Source organism: Narcine bancroftii, chromosome 6 (assembly GCF_036971445.1).
Source record: "Narcine bancroftii isolate sNarBan1 chromosome 6, sNarBan1.hap1, whole genome shotgun sequence".
In the NCBI taxonomy this organism is placed as follows: Eukaryota; Metazoa; Chordata; class Chondrichthyes; order Torpediniformes; family Narcinidae; genus Narcine; species Narcine bancroftii.
In genome coordinates, this window is record NC_091474.1 from 69,184,883 (window position 1) to 69,211,043 (window position 26,161).

Sequence of the window (26,161 nt, forward strand, 5' to 3'; positions counted from 1 at the left end):
TATGAAACCCATCTGATCCTCAGATACAATAAAAAGTAAGATTTTCACACTTGGGTAAAAAGATTCAAGATCAATATTGGTCAAGATTGTCCTCTGATAATATGACATCATTTATTAATGTCAAATACAGATTGGTACAAGGGAATTTACTGCACCAATTATACCTTAATCTGCAAAAATTACGTGGTTTAAAATCGGAAATTCCAGACTCGTGTGGTATAGAGGTTGGAACATCTGTACATTCAACCTGGATATGAGTGAATGTGTGACTTGGCAGAAATTTTGACAAAAATTATAGAAGTGGATTTTTCCATTGAAGCCAGAACTGTATTTATTGAGCAATCTTGTAGTTATTGGCACAAAACTATCGACATATCAAATCTAGTTCATAAGGATCGCAGTAGGGGTAGCCAGGAGATGGATCACTGTTACATGGAAGTCTGACTTCCCCCTACTTATTACTCACTGGAATATGGAAACCCAAAGTTGTGCCCCTCAGAAATGATAATTTAAAATGTTAGAAAGAAATATGATATGTTTGTTAAAATAGGCAACCTTATTTGAATCCTACTGATTTAAGTATATGATTAACTTCCCCGAAAAGGTTTACATTTACATAATATGTTGCAGTTAATAGTGTTGAATTCCTGAAGATCAAGTTAAGGACTAATTATTGAAGGCATGCTCCAAACACCCCTTCTTTTTTAATTCAGGGTGGGGGGAGGGGGCTGGTGAGGTGAGATTTTGCAAACATACAAGACTCTGTAATTTTAAAATACTATTTTAAATACTATTGTAATAATGTTCTATATGAGTCTTGGAAAAATCAAATATTCAAAAAAATATAAGATGTTTTCCAATTTACTGGCCAATATTTTAGTGAGAATTTTTACATCAACATTTAAAAGAGAAATTGGCCTGTAGGAAGCACAAACTGACAAATCTTTATTCTTTTTAGGGTTAAGAGAGATGATTGCCTCATAAAATGTAGTTGGCAAATTGCCAGATTTAAAAGAGTTGGAAAACACAGAGTATAGATAGGTTATTAACTGATGCGAAAAAGTTTTATAAAACTCAACAGGAAAGCTGTGGGGACCTGGTGCCTTGCCATCTTGTAAAGATTTAATACTGCTTGTTATCTCTTCTTGTGAAATTGCTTTCTCAAACTGAGATTGTGCTTCTGGAGGTAGAGACAAGTGATCTGAAAAAAAATTCCTTAGGAGTACGATCCACAGGAAAGTCAGATTTCTAAAGATTGGAATAGTATTGTCTAAATGTATCATTAATCTCGACATGATAAGTGGTAATACTACCATCCTCCCTGTGAATCTCTGTAATCAGACGTTTAGCAGCTGAATCTCTGATGAGGCAAATGTTTACCCGGCTTCTCTCCATGAATGTAGAATTGACTCTGACTTTTCAAAAGCTGTGTTTCGATAGGATGTCTGCTTCCCTCCCACCGTTCAAACATACCGGGGGTTGTAGATCAATTGGATGTAATTGTGTGGCACAGGCTCATGGGTCGAAAGGACCTGTTACTATGCCATATATCTAAATGTAAAAATATGTATGTCTAAATTAAAATTTAAAATTAAAATAAAATTGATAGTGTTATACAAAATCATGAGGGAAGAGATAGAGTAAATGCAAGCAGGAGACACAAGAACATGGAGAGAACATTCAGATGAATTTCTTCACACAGGGAGTGGTGAGAGCCTGTAGTGGTAAATGCAAGCTAAATTTTGGCGTTCAAGAACAATTTGGATTGGTACCCAGTTTGGAGGGCTATGGTCCAGATGCAGGTCAATGGGACGAGCGGGAAGAAATAGTTCCACACAGATCTCGGTGGGCTGTTTTGGTGCTGTAGGGTTCTGTGGTTTTGATGGATATATGATGGCTAACACCATCAACAGTAGATTCCAAGAGTGACAGAATGAATGGCGTGTGATGCCTGTCACTGCCTCTTGTTTGGAACACGAGCTTGTTCATTTGAGAATTAGTTACTATTTTTTCAATGGGCTCATTGTTTTTTTTTTTCTTGCTGGCTTTAGTACAGATTTCTGCCTGCCCCTGCTGGCTAGCCATCCTTCTGTTGATTTAGGGTTTTGCTGCAAATGGAATCAGCTGGTTCTTTTTTTTTTTTTTTTTTTTTTTTTAATTTTTTATTTTTCACACCATAAATCACAATAGCCATGATATACACTTTTTCTTTTCCACACATTTACAGTGACTTTTTCTCCCTCCCCCCTCCCTCCTCCCAAGCCACCCCCCCATCCCCCCCCCCCCTCTCATCCATTTTAGTTATACAATCTAGGTTGCATTAATTCAGTTAGACAATGTTGTCATTCAACAAAAATACACCAGAAATTCTACTGAGTCCATTCTTTTCTTCTCTTCTCCTTCCATCAACTTAGGTAATGTTTGTTCCCGGTAGGTTTTCGCTATTGTATTTAATGTAAGGCTCCCATACTTGTTCGAATATTTCAATATTATTTCTTAAACTATATGTTATTTTTTCTAATGGAATACATTTATTCATTTCTATATACCATTGTTGTATTTTCAAATTATCTTCCAATTTCCAGGTTGACATAATACATTTTTTTGCTACAGCTAGGGCTATCTTAACAAATCTTTTTTGTGCATCCTCCAAGTCAATTCCAAATTCTTTATTTTTTATGTTACTTAGGAGAAAGATCTCTGGATTCTTTGGTATATTGTTTTCTGTTATTTTATTTAATATCTGATTGAGATCATCCCAAAATTTTTCTACTCTCTCACATGTCCAGATTGCATGAATTGTTGTTCCCCTTTCTTTTTTACATCGAAAACATCTATCAGATACTGTTGGGTCCCATTTATTTAACTTTTGCGGTGTAATGTATAGTCTGTGTAACCAATTATATTGTATCATACGCAGCCTCGTATTTATTGTATTTCTCATCGTTCCAGAGCATAACTTCTCCCATGTTTCCTTTTTTATCTTTATATTTAAATCTTGTTCCCATTTTTGTTTAGTTTTACCATTTGTTTCCTCATTTTCCTTTTCTTGCAGTTTAATATACATATTTTTTATAAATCTTTTGATTAACATTGTATCTGTAATCACATATTCAAGGTTACTTCCCTCTGGTAAACTCAAGTTGCTTCCTAGTTTATCTTTCAAGTAGGATCTCAGTTGGTAATATGCCAGCGCTGTATCTCCCGTTATATTGTACTTATCTCTTATTTGTTCAAAGGATAAGAATCTACTTCCTGAAAAACAATTTTCTATTCTTTTAATCCCTTTTTTTTCCCATTTTCTAAAGGCAAGGTTGTCTATTGTAAAAGGGAGTAGCTTATTTTGCGTCAATATTAGTTTTGGTATTTGGTAATTTATTTTATTTCTTTCTACATGAATCTTCTTCCATATATTGAGGAGATGGTGTAATACTGGAGAAGTTCTATGTTGTACCAATTTTTCGTCCCATTTATATAATATGTGTTCAGGTATCTTTTCCCCTATTTTATCTAATTCTAGTCTCGTCCAGTCTGGTTTTTCCCTTGTTTGATAAAAATCTGATAGGTACCTTAATTGTGCGGCTCTATAATAATTTTTGAAGTTTGGCAATTGTAAGCCTCCTTGTTTATACCATTCTGTTAATTTGTCTAGTGCTATCCTCGGTTTCCCCCCTCTCCATAAAAATCTCCTTATTATTTTCTTTAACTCTTTGAAGAATTTTTCTGTCAGTTGTATTGGCAATGCCTGAAATAAGTATAGTATCCTTGGAAAAATGTTCATTTTAATACAGTTTATCCTTCCTATCAGTGTTAGTGGTAGCTCTTTCCAATGCTCTAAATCGTCCTGTAATTTTTTCATTAGTGGATTGTAATTGAGTTTATATAATTGGCCTAGATTTTTGTTTATTTGCACACCTAGGTATCTTATTGCCTGCGTTTGCCATCTGAATGGGGATTCCTCCTTAAATTTTGAGAAATCCGCGTTATTCATAGGCATTGCTTCACTTTTATTTACGTTTATCTTGTATCCCGACACTTCTCCATATTCCTTCAATTTCTTATATAGTTCTTTTATTGATAGTTCTGGTTCTGTTAAGTACACTATCACATCATCCGCAAACAGACTGATTTTATATTCCCTGTCTTTTATTTTTATTCCTTTTATATTATTATCTCTTCTTATCGATTCTGCTAGTGGTTCTATAGCTAGCGCAAACAATAATGGTGATAGTGGGCATCCCTGCCGCGTTGACCTGCTTAAGTTAAATTGCTTTGATACATGTCCATTTACTGTCACTTTCGCTAACGGTCCCTTATATAATGCTTTAATCCAATTAATATACTTCTCCGGTAAACTGAATTTTTGCAATACTTTGAACAAGTAATTCCATTCTACTCTGTCGAAGGCCTTCTCTGCGTCTAAAGCAACTGCTACTGCCGGTGCTTTATTTCCTTCTACTGCATGAATTAAGTTAATAAATTTACAAATATTGTCTGTTGTGCGTCTTTTTTTGATAAATCCAGTTTGGTCTAAATTTACCATTTTCGGTACCTGTTCTGCTAATCTGTTCGCTAATAGTTTAGCTATTATCTTATAATCTGTGTTTAGCAAAGATATTGGTCTATATGACGCTGGTGGGAGTGGATCTTTCCCTTGTTTTAGTATCACTGTAATTATTGCTGTTTTACATGAATCTGGTAAGTTTTGTGTCTCATCAATCTGGTTGATTACATCCAGGAGGGGCGGTATTATTAGGTCTTTAAATGTTTTGTAGAATTCTATTGGGAGTCCATCCTCTCCTGGTGTCTTATTATTTGGTAAATTTTTTATTATCTCTTGTATTTCTACTGTTCCAAATGGTTCTGTTAATTTATTTTGTTCCTCTATTTGTAGTTTTGGTAGTTCAATTTTAGTCAAAAATTCATCTATTTTCCCTTCTTTCCCTTCGTTTTCGGTTCGGTATAATTGTTCATAGAATTCTCTGAAGTTTTCCTTAATTTCTTTTGGATTATATGTAATTTGTTTGTCTTTTTTCCTTGTTGCCAATACCATTTTCTTAGTTTGCTCTGTCTTAAGCTGCCATGCTAGGATTTTGTGTGTTTTTTCCCCTAGTTCATAATATTTCTGTTTTGTCTTCATTATATTCTTCTCCACCTTATATGTTTGTAATGTTTCATATTTTATTTTTTTATCCGCCAATTCTCTTCTTTTGGTTGTATCTTCCTTTATTGCTAATTTTTTTTCTATGTTTATTATTTCCCTTTCCAACTGCTCTGTTTCCTGATTATAGTCCTTCTTCATCTTGGTTGCATAACTTATTATTTGCCCTCTAATGAATGCTTTCATTGCGTCCCATAGTATAAACTTATCTTCCACTGATTCCGTATTTACTTCAAAGTACATTTTTAATTGTTTTTCAATAAATTCTCTAAAATCCTGTCTTTTAAGTAGCATGGGGTTTAATCTCCATCTATACATTCTTGGAGGGATGTCTTCTAGCTCTATTGCCAATAACAGGGGTGAGTGGTCCGATAATAGTCTAGCTTTATATTCCGTTTTCCTAACTCTCCCTTGTATGTGGGCTGATAACAGGAATAGGTCTATCCTTGAGTATGTTTTATGTCTAGTCGAGTAGTATGAGTATTCCTTTTCTTTTGGGTTTTGTTTCCTCCATATGTCCACAAGTTTCATTTCTTGCATTGATTTAATTATAAATTTGGTTACTTTGTTCTTCCTGTTAATTTTTTTCCCCGTTTTATCCATATTTGGATCCAAATTCAGATTGAAATCCCCTCCTATTAGTATGTTCCCTTGCGTATTAGCTACCTTCAAAAAGATATCTTGCATAAACTTTTGATCTTCTTCGTTAGGTGAATATATATTAAGTAGATTCCAAAGCTCTGAATATATCTGACATTTTATCATAACATATCTCCCTGCTGGATCTATTATTTCCTCTTCTATTTTAAATGGCACATTTTTGCTAATTAATATAGCCACTCCTCTTGCTTTTGAATTATACGATGCTGCTGTTACATGTCCTACCCAATCTCTCTTTAATTTCTTGTGCTCCAATTCAGTTAAATGTGTTTCTTGGACAAATGCTATATCTATTTTTTCCTTTTTCTGTAAATTTAGTAGTTTCTTCCTTTTAATTTGGTTATGTATTCCATTAATATTTAGAGTCATATAGTTCAGCGTAGCCATTTTATATTTTGTTTATCTTCTCTTTCCGTTTTTCCATCATTACCTTTCCTCCTTTTCCATTTCTGTTTTCTTATTTTCAACTCTTTACCAGACAACATTCCTACAACATCCAACATTTTCCTTATTCTCCTATTTCTATCTTCTTTATCCCCAATCTCCCCTTCCCCTCCTGAGTTGCCCTTTATCCCTTGTCGGACAACCACATCTCCCCTCTCCATTTGGATTTGCGAATCCACTCGCAAGCGTCAACTGATTTTGCAGTGACCGCTCTTTTCCCCCCACCCAGCCCCCCCCAGAAAAGATTTTGTTTTTTATATGTCACAAAGGTCACTCTTTTAGTTCCCTCCTTATTCTCTCTATTCCATTACCTTCCCTTATTAATTCTTGTCTATACTTTCTATGTTTTCCTCTAATTACAGATACTTTCACATATGCCCATTGTCTCTATTCACTCTTATACCTCTTTACCCGCATACATATCAATCGTGGTCATTTTTACCCTCCTTACCCGTCTTCATCCCTCAGTCTATTTTTGTCTTTACCCACATACATATCAATCGTGATAATTTTTGCTCTCATTACCCGTCTTCATCCCTCAGTCTATTTTTGTAATTGTTCTGCAAATTTTCGTGCTTCTTCTGGATCCGAGAATAGTCTGTTTTGTTGTCCTGGAATAAATATTTTCAATACCGCAGGATGCTTCAGTGTAAATTTATATCCTTTCTTCCATAAAATCGCTTTTGCTGCATTGAACTCTTTTCTCTTCTTTAGGAGTTCAAAGCTTATATCTGGATATATGAAGATTTTTTGCCCTTTATACTCCAGTGGTTTGTTGCCCACTCTTACTTTTTCCATTGTCTTCTCCAGTACCTTTTCTCTTGTAGTATATCTTAGGAATTTTACTACAATAGATCTTGGTTTTTGTTGTGGTTGTGGTTTAGGGGCCAATGCTCTATGTGCCCTTTCTATTTCCATTTCTTGCTGTAGTTCTGGACATCCTAGGGCCTTAGGGATCCATTCTTTTATAAACTCCCTCATATTCTTGCCTTCTACATCTTCCTTAAGGCCCACTATCTTTATGTTATTTCTTCTGTTATAATTTTCCATTATATCTATTTTTTGGGCTAGTAATTCTTGTGTCTCTTTAGTTTTTTTATTAGCTTCCTCCAATTTCTTTTTTAAGTCTTCTACCTCCATTTCTGCTGCTATTGCCCGTTCTTCCATCTTGTCCATTTTTTTCCCCATTTCTGTTAAGGTCATATCCATTTTATTTATTTTCTTTTCTGTGTTGTTTATTCTTCTTCTTAAATCATTGAATTCCTGTGTTTGCCATTCTTTAAATGACTCCATGTATCCTCTAACAAGAGCAAGTACCTCCTTTACCTTGCCTATCTTTTCTTCTTCTATTTCCCTGTACTCTTCCTCTTCCTCTTCTTCTTCCTCTAGGTTGACCATCTGTTGTTTCTTTGCTGCCCTTTCCTCCTCTTCTTTCTTGTTTCTATTGTCTTCTGTGGTCTCTTCTTGCTGCAGGTGTTCTGCAGCTGTCGTTGCCGGCTGTGGAGATCGACTCCCCAGCTGGTCCCCCCTCCCGTCGGTGTGTTTTTTTGTATGCGCATCGCGCATGCGCGAGGAGTCGCGCATGCGCGGTTGCGCACTTTTACTCGGCTCTGTGAGCCATTGTTGTAGTTCTCTTTCTACCGACCTGAGGTAGTGGGGTTTTCTCTCCACAGTGGGCCTCTTCGGACAGGTAAGGCCTTCACCTTTTTCCTCCGTTGTCTTCTCTGAATCAGCTGGTTCTTAAGAGGCTTTTGTTCAACAGCTTTCTTCTCCATTGACTTCAAGGGAATGGAAATGCAAGAAAGTGTCTGGTCAATATCTGATTGGCTACCACTGACTTTCAACCACCAGCACAGTTAAATTAGTTTAAGTGTCTTTGTCAGTTTACATAAAGAGCAGAGATAATGATAATTGTCTCCAATGATCATGTTTATCGTCATGTACATTGTATGATTTACATGTGCACAGAAAATCTTGCTTGCTGCAGCCAAACAGTTACTTCATAAAAAAACAATTAAAAGTTGGTTAAAAAGAGATACTACATGCAAAAGATGGAAAATAAATATTCTGTTTCAGTCATGCAAGAAAATAACGGTGTTGCAATCGCATAGACAGTTGTTTTGTGGTGTCAGAGTAGTCCATATTAGTGGACAAGGGGTTAGAAAGAAACCATTCTTGGATGGTTGGTGCCGGAGTTGGGGGTGCATTCATGGGCATGGCCCCCTCTTGTGAGGTGCTGTGTCCCCATACACTCACGGTCATCGCTCACCATTAAACACGCCCCACTTGCGTCCAACTGGACGCAAGCTGGTGACTCTCCACGCAATAAAAGCAGTGCTTTCAGCTTTTGAATCAGAGGGATGGGGGAGGTTTGCGTCCACTCGCCTAGAAGTCCACCATCAGCACCCATTCCCCCAACCGAGTCTACTGCCCTCCTCTAACACTTATTCTTGCATCAACCCTGTGTTCTAAAGACGTGCTGGTCTTCATGCTTCTGAAGGTCGCAGTGAGAAGAATTTGTGAACAGGGTGATTGGCGGGCTGTTTCTAACATTGGCAGCCATTTTTCAATAAAAGATCTGAATTCATACATGAGAAGAAAGTGGTGATCCTTGATGTCAGGATTAAGGGCAGCATTGAGGAGCAGTGATGAATATTAAATCGATGAGGCTCAAGGGGAAAACATTCCAGTGGTTTGAAGCATATCTTGCAAAAAGGAAGGGAGTTGTTCTGGTTGGAGGCCAATCTTCCCAGCACAAATATAATGGTCTTAATGGATCCCACCATTCTCAGCTCCTTCCTGAGGTACCTTCCCTCCCTCATAATGTCATGAGCAGTGACGTTTACTGGTGATTGCATAATGCTGTTCCAATTACAAATCCTCAGATGATAAAACGCTTTATGTCAATTAATAGAAAGATCTGGACAATCTTCTGCAAGAAGCTGTTGAAAAGTATGAAATATTGGCTTTTTGTGATTTTATTTAATACCTGGTTTAGATCTTCCCAAAACTTTTCCACTTTCTCACATGCTCAAATTGCATGTTCTCAGCCTTTCCATCACATATCATTTCAAGTAATCCCTCTGCCATTGGTGCTCTGTGATCAGTAAGGGATTGCTTAAGTTGGGATGTGGGAAGGGAAGGTCAAGAGCCACTGGTCGAGACACATATGTTACTGAAATATTTTGCTTGAGAAAAATGGTCATCGGTCCATTTCCTTTGGAGTTCTGAAACCATGCACATAAGGAGTCAATTAAGGACGATTAAAACAGAGGTACTTAAACTTTTTCTTTCCATTCACAACCCACCTTAAGCAATCCTTTACTAATCACAGAGGACTGATGGCCTAGGGAATGCTTGAAGTAGGATGTAAGTGGAAAGAAAAAGGTTGAGAACAATCACTTTACATGATAATCTATGACCATCTGCAAAAAGAGAATGATCAACCAGAGGACATCTGCTTTTAAATTTCATCAACACTGCCATCACTGACAACTCCTTCATCTACAACCTTGGGATCAACATTGAGCAGAAGTTTAACTTGACAAGACATGTTGATATTTTGGCTGCTCTAGTTAAGAATGGCTGAGTATTTTGTGATGACTTCCACCACACTCAAGACACAAGTCGGAATGTGACGTAAAACTCTCCGAGAGCAGTTCCAACAACCTGAGCAAGCTCAAGATCATGCAGGACAGACCAGCTCACTTGGTTGACTCTCCATCCATTATCCTTAATATTCACTATGCCAACTGCCAGAGTACCACACCGATGCTGTGTATCAACTATAAAATGCACTGCAATCACTCACTCAGGCCTCTTTAACAGTGCTTTATAAATCCCTGACCTCTACAATCTTTTTCTTTTAAAGTTTTTTTATTTTTCACACTATGAATCATATTAAAGAAAGTACACACTACAAACATTTCCCTCTTGAATATACACAGTGTCATTTTCTTCCCTTTTTCCCCCCTCCCTTCCCTCCCTCCTTCCCACCCCCCAACCCACTAATCATTCAACATATACAATACAATAAACCCATTGAACACAATGAAAATAAACACAAAAATTGTGTCATCTACTTTTACAGTTCATTTTGTCTTCTCATTCTAACATTTTCTCATTTTAGGGGGTGGAGGTCCGCGGTAGGCCTTCTCTGTTGAGTTCCATGTACGGTTCCCAAATTTGTTCGAATTATGTGACTTTATTTTTTAAATTATATGTTAATTTTTCCAATGGAATACATTTATTCATTTCTATGTTCCATTGCTGTACTCTCAGGCTCTATTCTGATTTCCAGGTTGACATTATACATTCATGTAGAAAGGAAAAAAACAAATTACCAACTACCAAAATTATTATTGACGCAAAATCAATTAATCCCTTTCACAATAGATAACCTTTCCTTTAGAGAATGGGAGAGAAAAGGGATTAAAAGAATAGAAAATTGTTTTTTATGGAAATAATTTATTATCTTTTAAACAAATGAAGTACAAATATGGAATAACTCACGGTACAATGTTTGCATACCACCAACTGAAAACCTACTTGAAGGACAAATTGGGAAGCTGGCTGAGGTTACCAGAAGGAAGCAGCTTTGAATGTGTGATTACAGACACAATGATAATTAAAAGATTTATAACAAACATGTACATCAAGCTGCAAGAGAAAGAGAATGGTGAAATAGCTGTAAACCCAAACAAAAATGGGAACAAGATCTTCGCATAAAGATAAAAAATGAAATATGGGAAAAGCTATGCTTCGGAACTATGAGAAATACAATAAACACGAGGTTACGCATGATACAATATAATTGGTTACCCAGGCTATATATTGTGCCCAAAAAGTTAAATAAATGGGACTCAACAGTATCAGACAGATGTTTTCGCTGTAAGAAGGAAACGGGAACAACAGTACATGCAATTTGAGCATGTGAGAAAGTGGAAAAATTTTGGGAAGATCTAAACCAGGTATTAAATAAAATCACAAAAAGCAACATACCAAAAAATCCAGAGATCTTTCTTCTAAGTAATACAAGAAGTAAAGAACTTGGACTCGATTTGGATGGAGCACAAAAAAAGATTTATTATGATAGCCTTAGCTGTAGCAAAAAAATGTATGACCTCTACAATCTTGAGGGAGCGACCACCTAGAGTCAGTGTTGTCTGCAAGATCCCCTTCATCTTCAGCTCCATCCTGACTGGGATGCCTTCATTGTTATTCTGGCACATTTGTCACATTTTAAATATCCCTTCACAATAATGATGAAAAGAAGATTTCCACTAACCTTTCAAGGGTAAACTCAGGATAGTTTTCACAGCCCCAAGAAAATAAATGGTTCTTAGCAGATGATATTATTAATGTTCTTCAGAGAGCAATGTTGGGAAAATTTAACATAAATTAACATAATTACTCATCTTGTTTACACTGCATGCCTTAAGTTCCTATGCGCGTTAGTCCCAGTGCTCTTACGTGGCCTGCGTCATCAGCTGGACGTCGAAATCGTGAGGTGAGTTTTGCGGTGTGATTTAGACTGCAGGGTCCCACCGAAAAGTAGTCGGGGTCCTGCAGGATAAATTGCGGTGCAGGAATTGACTCCTGCACGTTCCTTTTTAGACGGCCCATGTAGCAGCAAAATTCCTAATGGCACACTGTGCCATTACATGCCTTCAGTCTAAAAACATAGTTCTTGGGTGTCACCTCTCTTGGAACTGACTTTTCTTCTCTTTGAATCATTCTCAGAACAGTCGATGAGCCAACTCTTTGCACACTACAAAGAATGCAAATCTTTTTGCAGTCGGAGCATAACTTCTCTCTTTTTTTCTGTTAAGGCTTAAGTTCATGAAGGCTTTGTTGTCTTTAATGTGTTTCAGGCCCAGAGGACCCCAAAACTCAGCAGCAATAGAAATTCACCAAGACAAATGATTACTTAAACAAAAGTTGCTTTTAATTTTCTTTAAACATAAATCTGGATCAAACTTTAACTTATTACTATTAGCTTAACTTAACCTAACCCAACTCCCTTCTAATTCTAAGTGCATCAGGCAATTCTTACACTGTGCACAGAATTCAACATTTATGAATTTTCACCAAGCTCTGGTGCTTAAATGTTTACTGCTCAGGAAAGTTCTTGATGGTTTCAGAGAGAGATTTGTTGCTCGTTGGACACACACAAACTGATTCCCTCCAATCAGTCTCTTCAGTGTCTTGCCGAAGAAACTTGCCCCATCATGGGTTTTCTAAATTATACCCTCTTCTTCCAGGTAACTCCAGAGTTCCTCTTGTTTCCTTTATTTCAGGAGAAACACTCTCGCGAGCCATTTCCTCTTGTAAGGACTACAAAGGTTTTCAACAGGCTGAACTCACAACTCACAACCCATCTTCAAAATGGGGTTTTCAACAAGCTGCCAGCTTGCCAGGTTGCAGCCTCAGCTACAGAACTGATTTCACTCTCTCTAAGAGAAGCATCCTGTTTGTTCTTTTCTTTCTCTCTGCTTGTAAAAATCAAAACTTCTTGCAGGGCTCCAAACCCAATCTTTGAAAGATTTTTATCAGCACTTGAGCCCGGACTCCTCCATTTGCACCTGCTTTTGATGTTCTTTCCAAAATAGTTCCATTGTCTCTGGAAAGTCACAAAGCCTGAATGTCTGGCTTCAACAAAGCTCTTGCATGTTAAATGAGATGTGAATTGTAAGTTTCTGTTTGTGGTGACCTACACTAAACCCCCACAATCCATCTCTTCTAAAGACATATTTTCATATTATATAATATAACCTGTAACAAATGCAAGTACAATGTACAGATTCGATTAAAGTCTTGGTGCAGATGCCCAGCTAGATGAAGAACATTGGCGAGAATAAGTAACACATAAGATGCCACAAAGAGGACAAAAAGGATGTAAGATAAATACATTTGCGTGAGGTGGCCTTATATCAGAATTTTTGTTGACCTTAGCAGATTAATATGTAATTTGTGAGTAGATCCAAAATTTTCATCCATAATATTTATTAGATTCAATGTTGGGAAAATCACTGAAAAAATTAACATAATTACTGTCCATGTGGTTGTTCACACTGGGCGCCTTTATGGACTGCAAGTCCCTAAGTGCAACAGTCCGTGGGGTTTGACATGCAGTCGAGTGGATGACCGTCAACAGATTTTTTTCCAGTACAATTTACACTGCGCGCTTCCTCCAAAAAGTTGTAGGGTCCTGCAGAATAAATCGCGGCTCAGGAATTGACTCCAAATTCCTGCACGTTCCTTTTCAGACAGCCCGTGTAGCGGCAAAATTCCTTGATTGTGCCGTTACACACTTGCCATCTAAAACCCCCTAATGAGAGGACAGTTGTCTTGATTCATTGTTAAAGTAGGACACTCCTCCACATGCATGTATTGTTTCAGAAGCACAGGATTCTTGCTGTTATGACGGGGTGGGACTCCTTCATCCATTGCATATTGAGGTTGTTTGTGTCCTCACGTCAACTCATCCTACCAAGGTTGATTTCTGACAATCTTTTCTGAAGAGGTAGAGTGTGACTGCAAAAAAAAGAGGTGTAAATAAATGGGGAATGTCAGAGGGATCAATTACCTATTATTTTCCTCTTTTATGTTCAATAAGCTTTTTAAATTTAGACGTACAGCGCGGTAACAGGCAATTTCAGCCCTCGAGCCCATGCCAACCAATTACACCCAATTAACCTACAACCCTTGGTATGTTTTGAGGGGTGGGAGAGGAAACCAGGGAAAATCCCCGCAGACGGGGAGAATGTGCAAACTCTTTCCAGACAGCGTGGGATTTGAACCCAAATTGATGGTGCTGTAAAGGCGTTGTGAGAACGGCAATGCCAACCTTGGCACCCTAAAGCATACCTTTAAGTGATTTTCTGAGCATTTAGATTTGAAGTTGGCATTTTTTTGACCATAAGCATTATACCATTTCTCTTGAAAATTCTCTTTATTTTTATTTTAAGTGTTGTCAGTGGTGGAAGCTGATCCCTGCCCATGAAACCTGTTCTGCACAATCACACCCAATTTACCTGCCAACCCCGTAGGCTTTTGGAAGGTGGGAGGGAACCAGAATGTAAAAACTCCTTCCAGAGAGAGCCGGGTCACACGTGCTGTAGCAGCGTTGTGCTAACTGTGTTGCTTTTGTTCTCCTTCCACCATTAAAGCATTGGAAGATTCAGAAAATGCTGGTCAAATTCCAGTTAGTTAGATTAAAAACATGTAGCACATAAGCCATGGAGAGTTTGCTTCTTGCTGCTTTTTAAATTGGGGAAGTAATTTTACAACCATTTAGAATGAATCCTGTAGCCTTTTGCCAGGTGAAGGTGTCAGGGACCCATCACTGAGTTTGAGGTTTGATGAAGATGTCGGCTATGCAGCTGTTGCCCTGACAATGTTAAAATAATTTTGAGGATCATTTTCCACAGCATTCACTATTTATGCCAACAGCTTTCAAATGTGTTCCAGGTGTGTGTCTCACACATGCAAATCGGCTTAAAGCTTTTTTGATTGCTGAGTAGATTGGGGTGATACACTCGAAACGATGGATTCTAACATTTAATGTGATTACAATCATGGTGTTCAACACTGCAATTTTTGGTTCTATTTTAAGCACCTTTTCATTCAATACATGAGCATCATCAACGTTGGGGCATGTAGACATTTGGTGAATCACGTGGATTATTGGAAGCTGGCTGCCGGCGTTGTTCTTCAGTTCCCAGGCTTGTCTGCATATATTTTTCTTTTAAAGCTCCCTGTAGGTTAATGCTAAGTTAACTCAAGCACAGTTGCATTTGTTTGATTCAGATGACAGGAAACTGGGGAATTCTTCAGAGTTTGCAAATATTTGCAAATCGCCATAATCTAAATTCGAGGAGTTGGTCAGGAAATTTCTCAAGATTCCACTAGATTATGTCAATATCAATGTGAGAATCACTTCAAATTGTTTGTCAAATGACAGTTCAATTTCACTTATGCTGCATTGCAAACAATAGTCTGATATGAGAGCAACTGTTAGGCAGTAATGGTACACCTTGGTGATGATGAAACTGTCAAACACAGAATCAGAATTTATTGTCATGAACAAGTCATGAAATTCAGTGTTTTGTGGCAGCGTCGTAGTGCAAACATTCTTATTAGAACCATCTCACGACATTACTATAAAAATAGTAGTGCACAAAAAGTAAGGCAGCGTCTTTGGTTCATTGATCATTCAGGAATCTGATGGCAGCGGGGAAGAAGCTGTCCTTGTGTCGCTGAGTGCTCTTCTTTAGGCTCCTGTACCTTCCCGATGGAAGCAGAGTGAAGAGGGCCTGACCTGGGTGGTGGGGGTCTTTAAGGATCGAGGCTGATTTTTTAAGACATGTCGATGACCTCGATGGAGTGGAGTCTGGTGCCTGTGATGTCGCAGGCTGAGTTAACAACCCTCTGGAGTTTATTCTTCCCCTGAGAGTTGGCGCCGCCGTACCAGGCAGTGATGCAACCAGCCAGAATGCACTCCACGGTCCACCTGTAGAGCTTTTCGAGAGTTTTTGGTGACATACCGAATTTCCCCAGACACCATTCAAAGTATAGCCGCTGGCGAGCCTTCTTTGCGATTGCTTCGATGTGGAGGCTCCAAGACAGAGCCTCGGAGATGTCGACACCCAGGAATTTGAAGTTCTTGACCCTCTCCCCAACTGAGCATTCGAGCAGTGTTCCCCTGATCCATACAAGTGCAATTTACAAATGCAGTGAAATTCTTGCTTGTTTCTGCTGCACAGTTATAAAAACATACCTGAACAAGCAATATGTATGAATTATATTAACACAATGTACCACAAGAAAAAATAAAAGATAATAAATATATTAGGATAAATAGGTGCTCTTTCAATAGTGCAGCCAATTCTTTGGTAGTCCTGGGGAGGTGTACCAGTCAGGGAAGCAACGAGAGTCTGATAGCTGTCGGAAACAAACTGTTCCTGAACCTAGACGTGAAGGACATCAGGATCCAGCACTTCCTCCAGCATGAAGAGTGTCTGACCAGGTGATGTGGATCTCATGTGGGCTGCCTTCTTGAGGCAGCATCTCCAAGGTGAGTGCCCATAAAGGATTTGCCTGTATCTGTCATTTTCACCACTCTTCTACATTCCTGGGCACTCATATTTCTAAGCAGGGTCATGATGCAGCCAATGCATGTTCTTCAGTGCACCTGCAGCTCCTCGGTAGAGTATTTGATAGGATGCTGAATCTCAATAAACCCTTTGAAAGCACGAATGGTGGTGTGGCTTTTTCATGGTTGCTTCAATGTGCTGGACCCAGGAGAGATCCTCTGGATGCCCAGAAACCAGAAGCTGCTAACCCTAACCATTGCTGTTCCTCCGAGGATGACAGTTGCATGGTTCCACATCCTATTACCTTAGTACTCGGGTCCGGATTCATGGTCACAATCATTTTCTGCATCTCTAGTAGGCAGTCTCTAACTAAACTCGCCTTCTTCCACAAATGTGGCTTCCCCTTCACAACCACCAACTCACCCCTCACCTCCATTTCCCCTTCATCTGCCCTGGTGCCCTCTGCCCCCACACCCAACTATGACTAACATCCACCACACGAGACAGAGTGCAAGTTGAACACTAGTTTTAATAGACTAATATATACATCCTCTGTGCAAGCCTAGGTCAGAATGGAGGAGTCTAGCTCTAGTCGGCTTTATATTCAAGGTCATCAGGTGGTGGCCCCTGGTGACCTAGTGGTGTAATAGCATATCACCACACCAACCACCACAGGATTCCCCTTGTCCTTATCTACCTCCCCACCAGCCTCCTCATCCAATGCATCACCCTCCGTAATTTATCTTCAACCTGATCCCACCACTAGACACATCTTCCTCTCCCATCCCCTCTCCGCCCTCCAGAGGGACTGCTCCCTCTGTGACTCCCTCATCTACTCCTCCCTCCCCACCAATCGCTCCCTTGGCATCTTCCTCTGTGGCCATAGGAATCGCCACACTTGACCCCACACCTCCTCCCTCAATTCAGGGCCCCAAACACTCCTTTCAAGTGAAGCAGCACTTCATTTGTGTATCCACGAGAGTCATCTACTGCATCCGGTGCTCCCTTTGTGGCCTTCTCTACATCAGACAGACTTGGCGCAAACTGGGAGATTGCTTCTCTGAGCACCTTCTACACCAGTGACAAGAATCTCCCAGTAGCCAACCACTTCAATTGTGCTCTCCACTCCCATACTCACATGTCCGTCCATGGCCTCATGTACTGTCCCACCAAGACCACACGTATATTGGAGGAGCAAGACCCGATTTTCCTTCTGGTCAGTCTCCAGCATCGACATCTCTGGATTCTTCCCTTTCCATTTGCCTTCTTTCCGCCAGATCTCCACCCCCTTCCCTCTCCATTCACAGAGCTGGCCCTTCTCCACCTACCTGCTGGTGTGCCCTCCCTCCCTTTTACCTACTGCCTTTAGGACCGTGCTCCTTCCCCCTACATCTGCCAACATTTTTCATAATGTGTTGAAGGGCTCGAGCCCAAAACGTAGGTTATGTATCTTTATCCCTGCTATATAAAGTACACTGTATGACCAACTGAGTTTCACCTGCAATGACTTTTTAGTTTAACCACGGTATCTGCAGACTTTTGTGTTTCATTTTTAATTTAATATGGGTCAGGGGATCGGTGGAACTGCCTTCAAAGGTTAGCATTTGGGCCTATTTCTCCATTGCACAACTCTGCATAGTGAAGCCGTCCTGAGTGTGCATCGATCTCTGAATGACAATGTGCTTCCGACTTCTATTTAATGCAGGAATAGATGAGGCATGTCACAAATCGTCATGTCCCAGCTTTGTCTCCAAGAAAGCAGGAGCACTCACCCAGGACGTCCTTCCCAGAGCCCCTTCTTCACTGTCGCAGACCTGACTCCGTTTGTAAATGAGATTTATCTCACTCTTTCAGCATGTCTGTAACTGAGTGTGAGCAGCTTCAGGGGATTACCTACCCATTCCTTTCCCTGTCTGTGGGTGTATTTATGCTAACAATGAACAACATTCTGTGCTGATTTCCTCCTGCAATGTGAATTCTGATCGTTAGATTTCAAATCATGTTTTAACTGATTGAAATACCTATTGCAGCATCAAAGCCCAAAGGTTTAAACACTAACAAAAAGTGTAATAAACTGGAGTCACTGCACTGAATCTTTTCTGGTGGGTGAAGAAATCTACCAAAATTATTAATAAATCACCTTCATTTTTGCTCTAATTTGAACAAATACATCTGCAGAATTCACTCATCCCCGAAGATAAGCAAAGTGGGCTCTAGGGAGGTTTGGGAGAGGGAGGGGGGAGGGACAGTTAGAGATAGCTTTATAGACTAATTTGTCCAGACAGCCCTCACACCTCTATCCTCCCTCCCTCCAATTCTCCTTCTCCCCTTTCATTCTCCCTCTCACTACCTTTCCACCTGTCAAACTCCTATCCCTCTCCCTTTTCAATCCTCACTCCCCTTCCAAACCTTTCCTCGAGCTTCCCTGTTCCCCTCTCTCTCTCTCCTTCCTTCCCTTTCCAACCTCCTCTCTCCCTTTTTCTTTTTCCCTCTCATACCCTTTCCAATCCCTCTCTCTTTCTTTTCTCTCTCCTCTTCTCATCTCCTCCCTCACTCTATGAGTGAGTGGTCACAACGACCCCTTATTTGCCTTCTGTTTTGTGATGATGAACCAGCTTGATTCGACAACCAGATATGTTTTAAGTGTTTAACAGTCATGTCCTGCATGGACCATGGACAGCAAGCTGTGGCTGGACCTTGATCAGTCAGTTCAGGACCTGAGAATTTGCATTGGAGTCCTGAATCGGACCAGTGCTTACACTCAGAAAGGTTGGCCATTCTGTGCAGAGCGATTTTCAAGTCAGTCCTATTCCTGAGCTGAGGCTTTAGTGGTTGGGCAGTTAGCTTGAAAGCCCTGCCTCTCATTGGTGCCCAATTTTTTTTAAATCCAATTATCCATTGATTTTAAACGCTTTGTAGAAAAATACTGGATTTCTCAGCAGACTGCCCCAATGTATCTCAATAGGGGAGCACATCCAATATTAGAGGGTTTGAAAGCACTTTGTGATCTGAGATTCCACATTAACAAATGGTGCCTCATGTAAAGTTAAAATCCTGCCTCATATGTCTTTGTTTTGTCGTCCGAAAATAATTCACCCTGTTTCCTAGTGTTTGCACTTCTGAGATGTTTTCTTGCTGTCATGACCTGGTTGGTCACCTTTCAGCCATCTTTTAAATGAAGTGGCAAGCAATTCAGGCTGAACATGAATAGAGTTCTAAGCACAATTGACTTTGTAATAATGCAGGGTGTTGAAGTTTCTTGCAAGTTCAGGTGCAGTAATCAAACTTAAAAAGATGAGAAATATATGGGGTCATTTCGGATGTTCCTCACTGAAGAGCACTGTGAATAAAGGGCACTGTTGGTTGATGGACCTAAATATATTTTGCTGGCTTTTCTGCAGCTGTTCTGAGAATTTTTTCCGTACATGATGAAGTATTTTCTCGTTCTCATGTTTTATTCCCAGGCTTTGATCTGATTAAATGTGAGGATCCTGGAATTCCAAACTATGGCTACAAGTTGCGGGACGGAGGGCATTTTGCCGACACTGTTATCTTGTACAGCTGCAACCCAGGATATACGTTGCATGGAAGCAACACCTTGACCTGCCTGAGTGGAGATCGCAGAGTATGGGATCACCCCTTGCCTTCATGCATAGGTAAAGTTAATCATCCAGAGCTACTCAGAAAAATGCACTGTTACAGACTTCCATTAGACTGTGAAGACAAGCACGTCTTCCATGTTCTATACTAGCAATGTCATTTCAATGTGTTACTTATCTATCTGCATGTAATTTTGATTGCTATTCTTGGTGGACTCAATTTGGAATCTACAGTTTGAGGTCATCAGTTCCAGTTCATTTATTTATCATCCGATTATATAAGTACCACCCAACGAAACAACATTCTCCGGTCCTCAGTGCAGTATACTGCAAACACACATACAGGCAAACAATACAGATGCACAGTATGTATATATGTACATGTATTTAAATATATAATGGTAGTATTAAATAAATAGTGGCATCCTTGGAGGGTTTGTATGAGCAATTCATCAGTCATTCAGCAGGTCTCAAACCCCCATGTTTCTCACCTTGATGATTCTGGCTCTGATTTGCCTGTATCTCCCGATGGGAGTAGCTGGAAGGTTAGGAATCAGCTGTTGGAGGGGTTAAGCTGGTTGAAATTTGCCACACCCTGCACCTGTGTGGATGGTGTAGTGGAGGCAGGTACCGTCACAGTGTTCTGGACAAGAAATTGAATTGTTAAGACATAAAGGGCTAACGACCAAGTCCTGGGAAATGGGATCTGTGATAGTTGGTCACGGTGGGCCAAATGGCCTGTTTCTGCACTGTATGAATTGCCACATTGTGGCAATTTAATATTGAATCTTGCCTGAATGCACAGAGCACACAACAGTGACATTATTGGTGCCACAATTGATTACTGCTTCAAAATGAGAGCAAACATTACAATTTTTTTTCAAGTTCACTATCATCTGACTGTACACATAAAACGGGATGAAACAGTGTTTCTCTGGACTCTGGTGTCACAAATGTTGGGGGATTTGGCCTTGTGAAGAAGAGGAGAGGACCAAAGGAGACCAGGTGAGAATGGAAGAAGGGGTTGGCCAGGACGACCCCCAACCACTTCCCACAAAATCCATCCAGGATCAAATTTTCCACCCGCATGCTGCAACTAGAACTCAGACCAAGCAAGTGCGCTTGTCCTGCTCTACCTCTGGAGGTGGAGGTCACACTTTCTTTTCCTCATTTCAGCTCTGGGTTACTCCAGTCAGCCGCAGGAGCCTGCAACCTGCCAACCTTGCCGATTGCCCCATGCATCTAACACAGGTCTTCTGCTGAAGAAGACAAGAATCCACATGCTTTTCCTTTAATAATTCCCAGGTGGAAGGCCTGGAGATAAAGACCGTCACTCCCTGAACGTGGACATAGTATTTGACCAGACCAATTGTCATAGGTGAAGTGAATGTGGAGAATGTTTTTTCCCAAGACAGATGTGGTCTAAGACTAGAGGGAATAAGTTTAAGGTGATTTAAGCCGATGCATGGATTGGGATGGTTCAGAGGCATGTGGGCCAAATACAGGCAACTGAAACTAGCTTGGATAGATAGTGGCATGGCTGAGTTGGCCAATGGGCTGGTTTCATTGCTGCATAAGTCTACATGACCTTCTGAGGGTTCCTTTAATTAACGATAAGTACCTGGGCACAACTCATTCCTTGCAGGCGATCTGCTGTCCAAAGCGACCAGACCAGTGTCTCTTGGAAGGAATGGAATGTGCTCCAGTTGTCTCAATGGACTCAATAATGACAGAAAATAAACAATGCCTCAAGGTAGAGAGATCTTGCCAACTATCAAGCATATTGATGACTGGCAAGTTGTCATCTTGGAAAACCAGTTAAAAACTGAAATACCTCATCTTTTCCATCTAATGTTTTGCCATTATCCATTTAATCATCAAAAACATCTTGGGACTGACCAAATGCAGATGTGAACCATGCCCATGGTCACTGTGTGCTGCAAGAGCTCATCAGTTCTCTTGTCTAACAACAGGCTCAAATCCCATCAGCAGAGAGACTTCTTGCCATCAGAAGATATGAAAGCGAAGCTGGAGTGGCCTCTCCAGGGTGCAAGCCAGGGTAAAATTGATATGGAGATCTGCTTGTTTCCCATGCAGTGGGATTCTGCCTCTCCTTGCTAATGACAGGCCGAAAGGAACATCAAAAGTTGATACAGTTTCGTGCCAGCAGCATTGCAGGAGTCGCCTTCAGGATCCGACTCAGGATTTGACCTCAGGGTTTACTCCCAAAGCCTTTCCCGTAAGCGAATATGTCCACAAGGCAGCGGAGGTTTGAAATCGGAGTTTTCCCTCCCTTAGATGAGTTACCATCCTGGGTGAACGAGGCCCATCTGCCCCGGAGCAACTGGTTTCACGGTGCCAGTGGCCCCCCCCTTTGTCCCTTCTCCTGTCAGTGAGAACAGCTCTGCTGGTCATAAGAACTATGCCACACGTGGAGGCCAGGAGTTGGGCTTGGTTGTCAGAGGGTGTTTGTCCTGAAGAACATTTGTGTAGCAGTGGAGCCATGAGCCAATATCACAATGGATTTCTCTAGACTTCCAACATATGTCAGTGATCATCCTGATCATCAGCAGATTCATAAACTTTCTCAATAGATTGAGACTGAAGCCCCTTTCATATTTGCATCTCACTAAATCAGCTGTTTGGGTTAGGCTTTTCACACTTGACCACTCCTAACTGCTTTCACACTTGCAAGGAGCCATCCCTGGGGTTAGGACTGTTCTATCTTCTACCGGTGACATCATGACGCATCGAGCGATGGTGGACCTGCCCTAAATCCTGATCAATGTATTATGATCTTATATTGGAACAAAATTAATCATGTCTAATTATAACATAATTAAGCTTTATGTACAGCACAGTATGAGCCCTTCAGCTCCTGTTGTTGATGTGCCGACATATATAAACCTTTATAAGGAACTGTGGGAAAGTGCTTGCAATAAATAGCAATAGTGGACAATTTTTAAACAGGGTGGGAAAGTTGGTGGCGCTTTAGTGGTCAATTTCTATGGCTTGATAAAGTTTGTAGCACTATAACACACAATTTATTTGGCGTGGGAAGGTTTGTAGTGCCATAGCACACAATTTATATAGCGTGGGAAAGTTGGTGGTCCTGTCGTGCACAATTTATAAATACCATGGGGGAAAAAGTGATGGCAGACCTGAAATAACATGGGTGGGGGGGGGAAGAAATCGATGGTGGACCTGAAATACCATGGGGGGAAAAAGCGATGGTGGACTTTCCCTCTAGAATTCTATGTGGGAGAGAGAGGGCTGTATGACAGGCTGCAGCAACAGAGCATTTATGGCCAGGTTTCTCTGATGCACAGCATTCTGGGAAGTGATCTACTCCCTTGCTTTTTCCTGTGGTCTTTATAAATTGAGCGTTATAGCACTTCCAACTTCCAACAAAATTGTCCACTATTGCTATTTATTTCCTCTCTCTCTCTCTCTCTCTCTCTCTCTCTCTCTCTCTCTCTCTCTCTCTCTATCTCTCTCTCTCTCTCCTGCTGCGACTTTCCTGCGGCAAAGTTTAAAACTTAATTTTAATCTTTTCTTCCTTCACGTTCTTGCACTCATGCAAAAACTTGGGTAATTTCAATCCCACAATGCAATTACCCATTTCACAGTTGCCTGATTCAACACTGGCATCTGCTGACACCGGGGATTGTACTAGGGGTCAAGGCCGGCGATCCCCAGCGTGAGATAACGTCATCTGACACCGACATTGAGCTGATTTTGCTTTCACACTTGCCACCTTAAAGGCCGATTGGCGGTTAATTCCTGGGATCACTGGCAAATGCGAAAGGGGCTAGAGACTAAGGCTCTCAGCTAAAAATGTCCTTTTACAAAACTGTTATTGAGCTTTGAGCCTTTGAATTATTGTCATGTAGGAGATTTTTTTTTAAATTGTTCTTGTGAATGTACCGCACCAGACTTAATTCCCTTTGTCACAGATGATCACTGGCCCAAAAGAGATCAGGCCAACGTCTCTTGGGGACCAGGCGAGTTTTCCAAATGTCGTCCATATTGGCTTGCTGGGGACAGGACATTTGTGCAATCCAAACTCTCAAATATAAGAGCCAAGGAACCAGCTTTGCACAGAAAAGATAAGAGAAGTCTGAACAAAAACAAAAAAAAAACCTGTAAACACTCAGCAGGTCAGGCGGCATCCCGAGAGAGGAACAGAGTTAAGATGTCAGATGGAAATGCTTTATTGGAATCTGGAAATAAAGAAAGGCAGTACATTTAAGTTGCAGGATAAATTTTGGCCAGTTCACAGGAACAATTTTCTTGCCTTTCTTTGAAATAACTCCACACTGCACCAGCAAAGTTGAAGAAAACTTCAAAAGTCAGCCCCCCTGACCATGCAGCCCTCTATTAGTATTGCCCTGAAATCTTAGGCTTCTGCCCACATCCCCAGATCAGCATGAATTCAGCATCCTGTCTGGCTGCACCATTGCGTGGTGTGGGGAGCTGGAAAGCATTGGACCGGAGGTTAATGCAGAGGCCGGGAAGATCACTGGGCTGTCCCCTCACTCTCTTCACGATGTTCACCAGGAGCATTGCTTAAACAGGGCTCGAATAACTATTGGGTATCTTTACCATCTGCCACACAGGATCTTTGAGCCACTACTATCAGGAAAGAGGTACAGGAGCATCAAAATCAGGACAGCCAGGCTGGGAAAGAGCTTCATCCCATCGGCTGCAGGATTGATGAATGGCATCCTGTAACCTTGGGCCTCTTACACATGAAATTGAGTCAATTATTCCAGAATATATATACATATTTCTTTATATTATATTTTTAAGGATGCAACTGATTATATTGTGATGCGTATTGTTAGGTCTGCTTTGTTCATGAATGAGTGAGACAAACACCAGACTGAGTCGAAATCAGGGTTCTTTGTTCTTTATTACCGGATTGTAACACTTGCGACTAACAATGTTAGTCGGAGAATGCATTCTGCCGTTATCAGCAAAATGGTGATTTTTTATACCCTTGGATACGTGCTTAGAACATCATCATATCATTACTTGTCCAATGACTAAAACTGTTGCTATCCTTTCCCTGCTAGCTTCCTGCCTCTCAATCCATCAATGTCTCTCTTATCTTGTAAGTACAAGGATGCATTCACATCTTGTTACAGCCCTGCACAGGGTAACTCCTTACACATTCCCATCTCATGATGTTTTACCTTACAGTATCCTGTACATTTTTATGTGCAGCACTGCCTGAACAAACGCTCTTTCATCTGGTTATATATGTGCAGTCAGATGATAATAAACTTGAACTTGTTCTTTTGACTAAATGTGAGGTGGCTACCAGATCCTGCTACCTACTTCAGAATGCAGGTGTTGTTCATTGAATATTTGAATGAACAGTGTGACAGTTTCACAGCGAAAATGGCGCCTTTGCTAACAGCTCCATATTTTTGAGACATACTGAAAATTAGTTGTTACCTGGGTTGATTTATTCCATGAAAATAACTTCAAGCTGACCAGACGACAATCTTGTTCAAAAGATAACAGGTCAAGCTGCTGAGAATATTCCAAAATCAAAATGCTGGAAATCTGAAATAAAGAAAGCGCAGAACATTGGCTGTATTTACATGCATCGATCAGCTGTTAAAGTTCCTGAATACTGACTGATGTTAATACTGAGACTTTCATAAATGACTTGGACGAAGAAGTGGAGGGGTGGGTCAGATTGAAGGTGCGGTGGATAGTGTAGAGGTTTGCCATGGGTTACACAATATATAGGCGGGATGAAGAGTCGGGCGTAGAAGTGTCAGTTGGAGTTCAATCCAAATTACAAGATCCAATCTTCCAATGGGTATAACTTCACACTTTCCCAGTGTAGTATGTGGTTAATGGTAGGATTCTTGGCAGTGTTAAAGAACAGAGGAATCTTGGGGTCCAGGTCTATAGATTTCTCAAGGCTGCTGCACAAGTTGAGGCAGTGGTTAAAAAGGCATATGGTGTGATGGCCTTCATTAATTTGGTGGGGGGGGGACTTGAATTCAAGAGTCATGAGATATTGTTGCATCTCTATAAAACTCTGGTTAGACCACACTGTGTTCTATTTTGGTCACACGCTTATCAGAAGGAGGTGAATGGTTTTGAGTGGGTACAGAAGGAATTTACTGGGATGCTGCTTGGATTGGAGATCTTGTCTTGTGAAGCAAGGCTGACAGGGC

The 26,161-nt window shown here is 40.4% G+C and overlaps 1 protein-coding gene across 1 annotated transcript in view; it reads left to right on the forward strand.

Moving 5' to 3' along the window:
- The window catches only part of LOC138736174 (CUB and sushi domain-containing protein 1-like), a 2,349,200-nt gene that overhangs the window by 1,668,798 nt on the left and 654,241 nt on the right, over window positions 1–26,161 (forward strand). Inside the window, exon 25 of the mRNA XM_069885244.1 lies at window positions 19,827–20,018. Coding sequence (XP_069741345.1) covers window positions 19,827–20,018 — 192 coding nt within the window. The remainder of the gene's footprint in view (window positions 1–19,826; window positions 20,019–26,161) is intronic.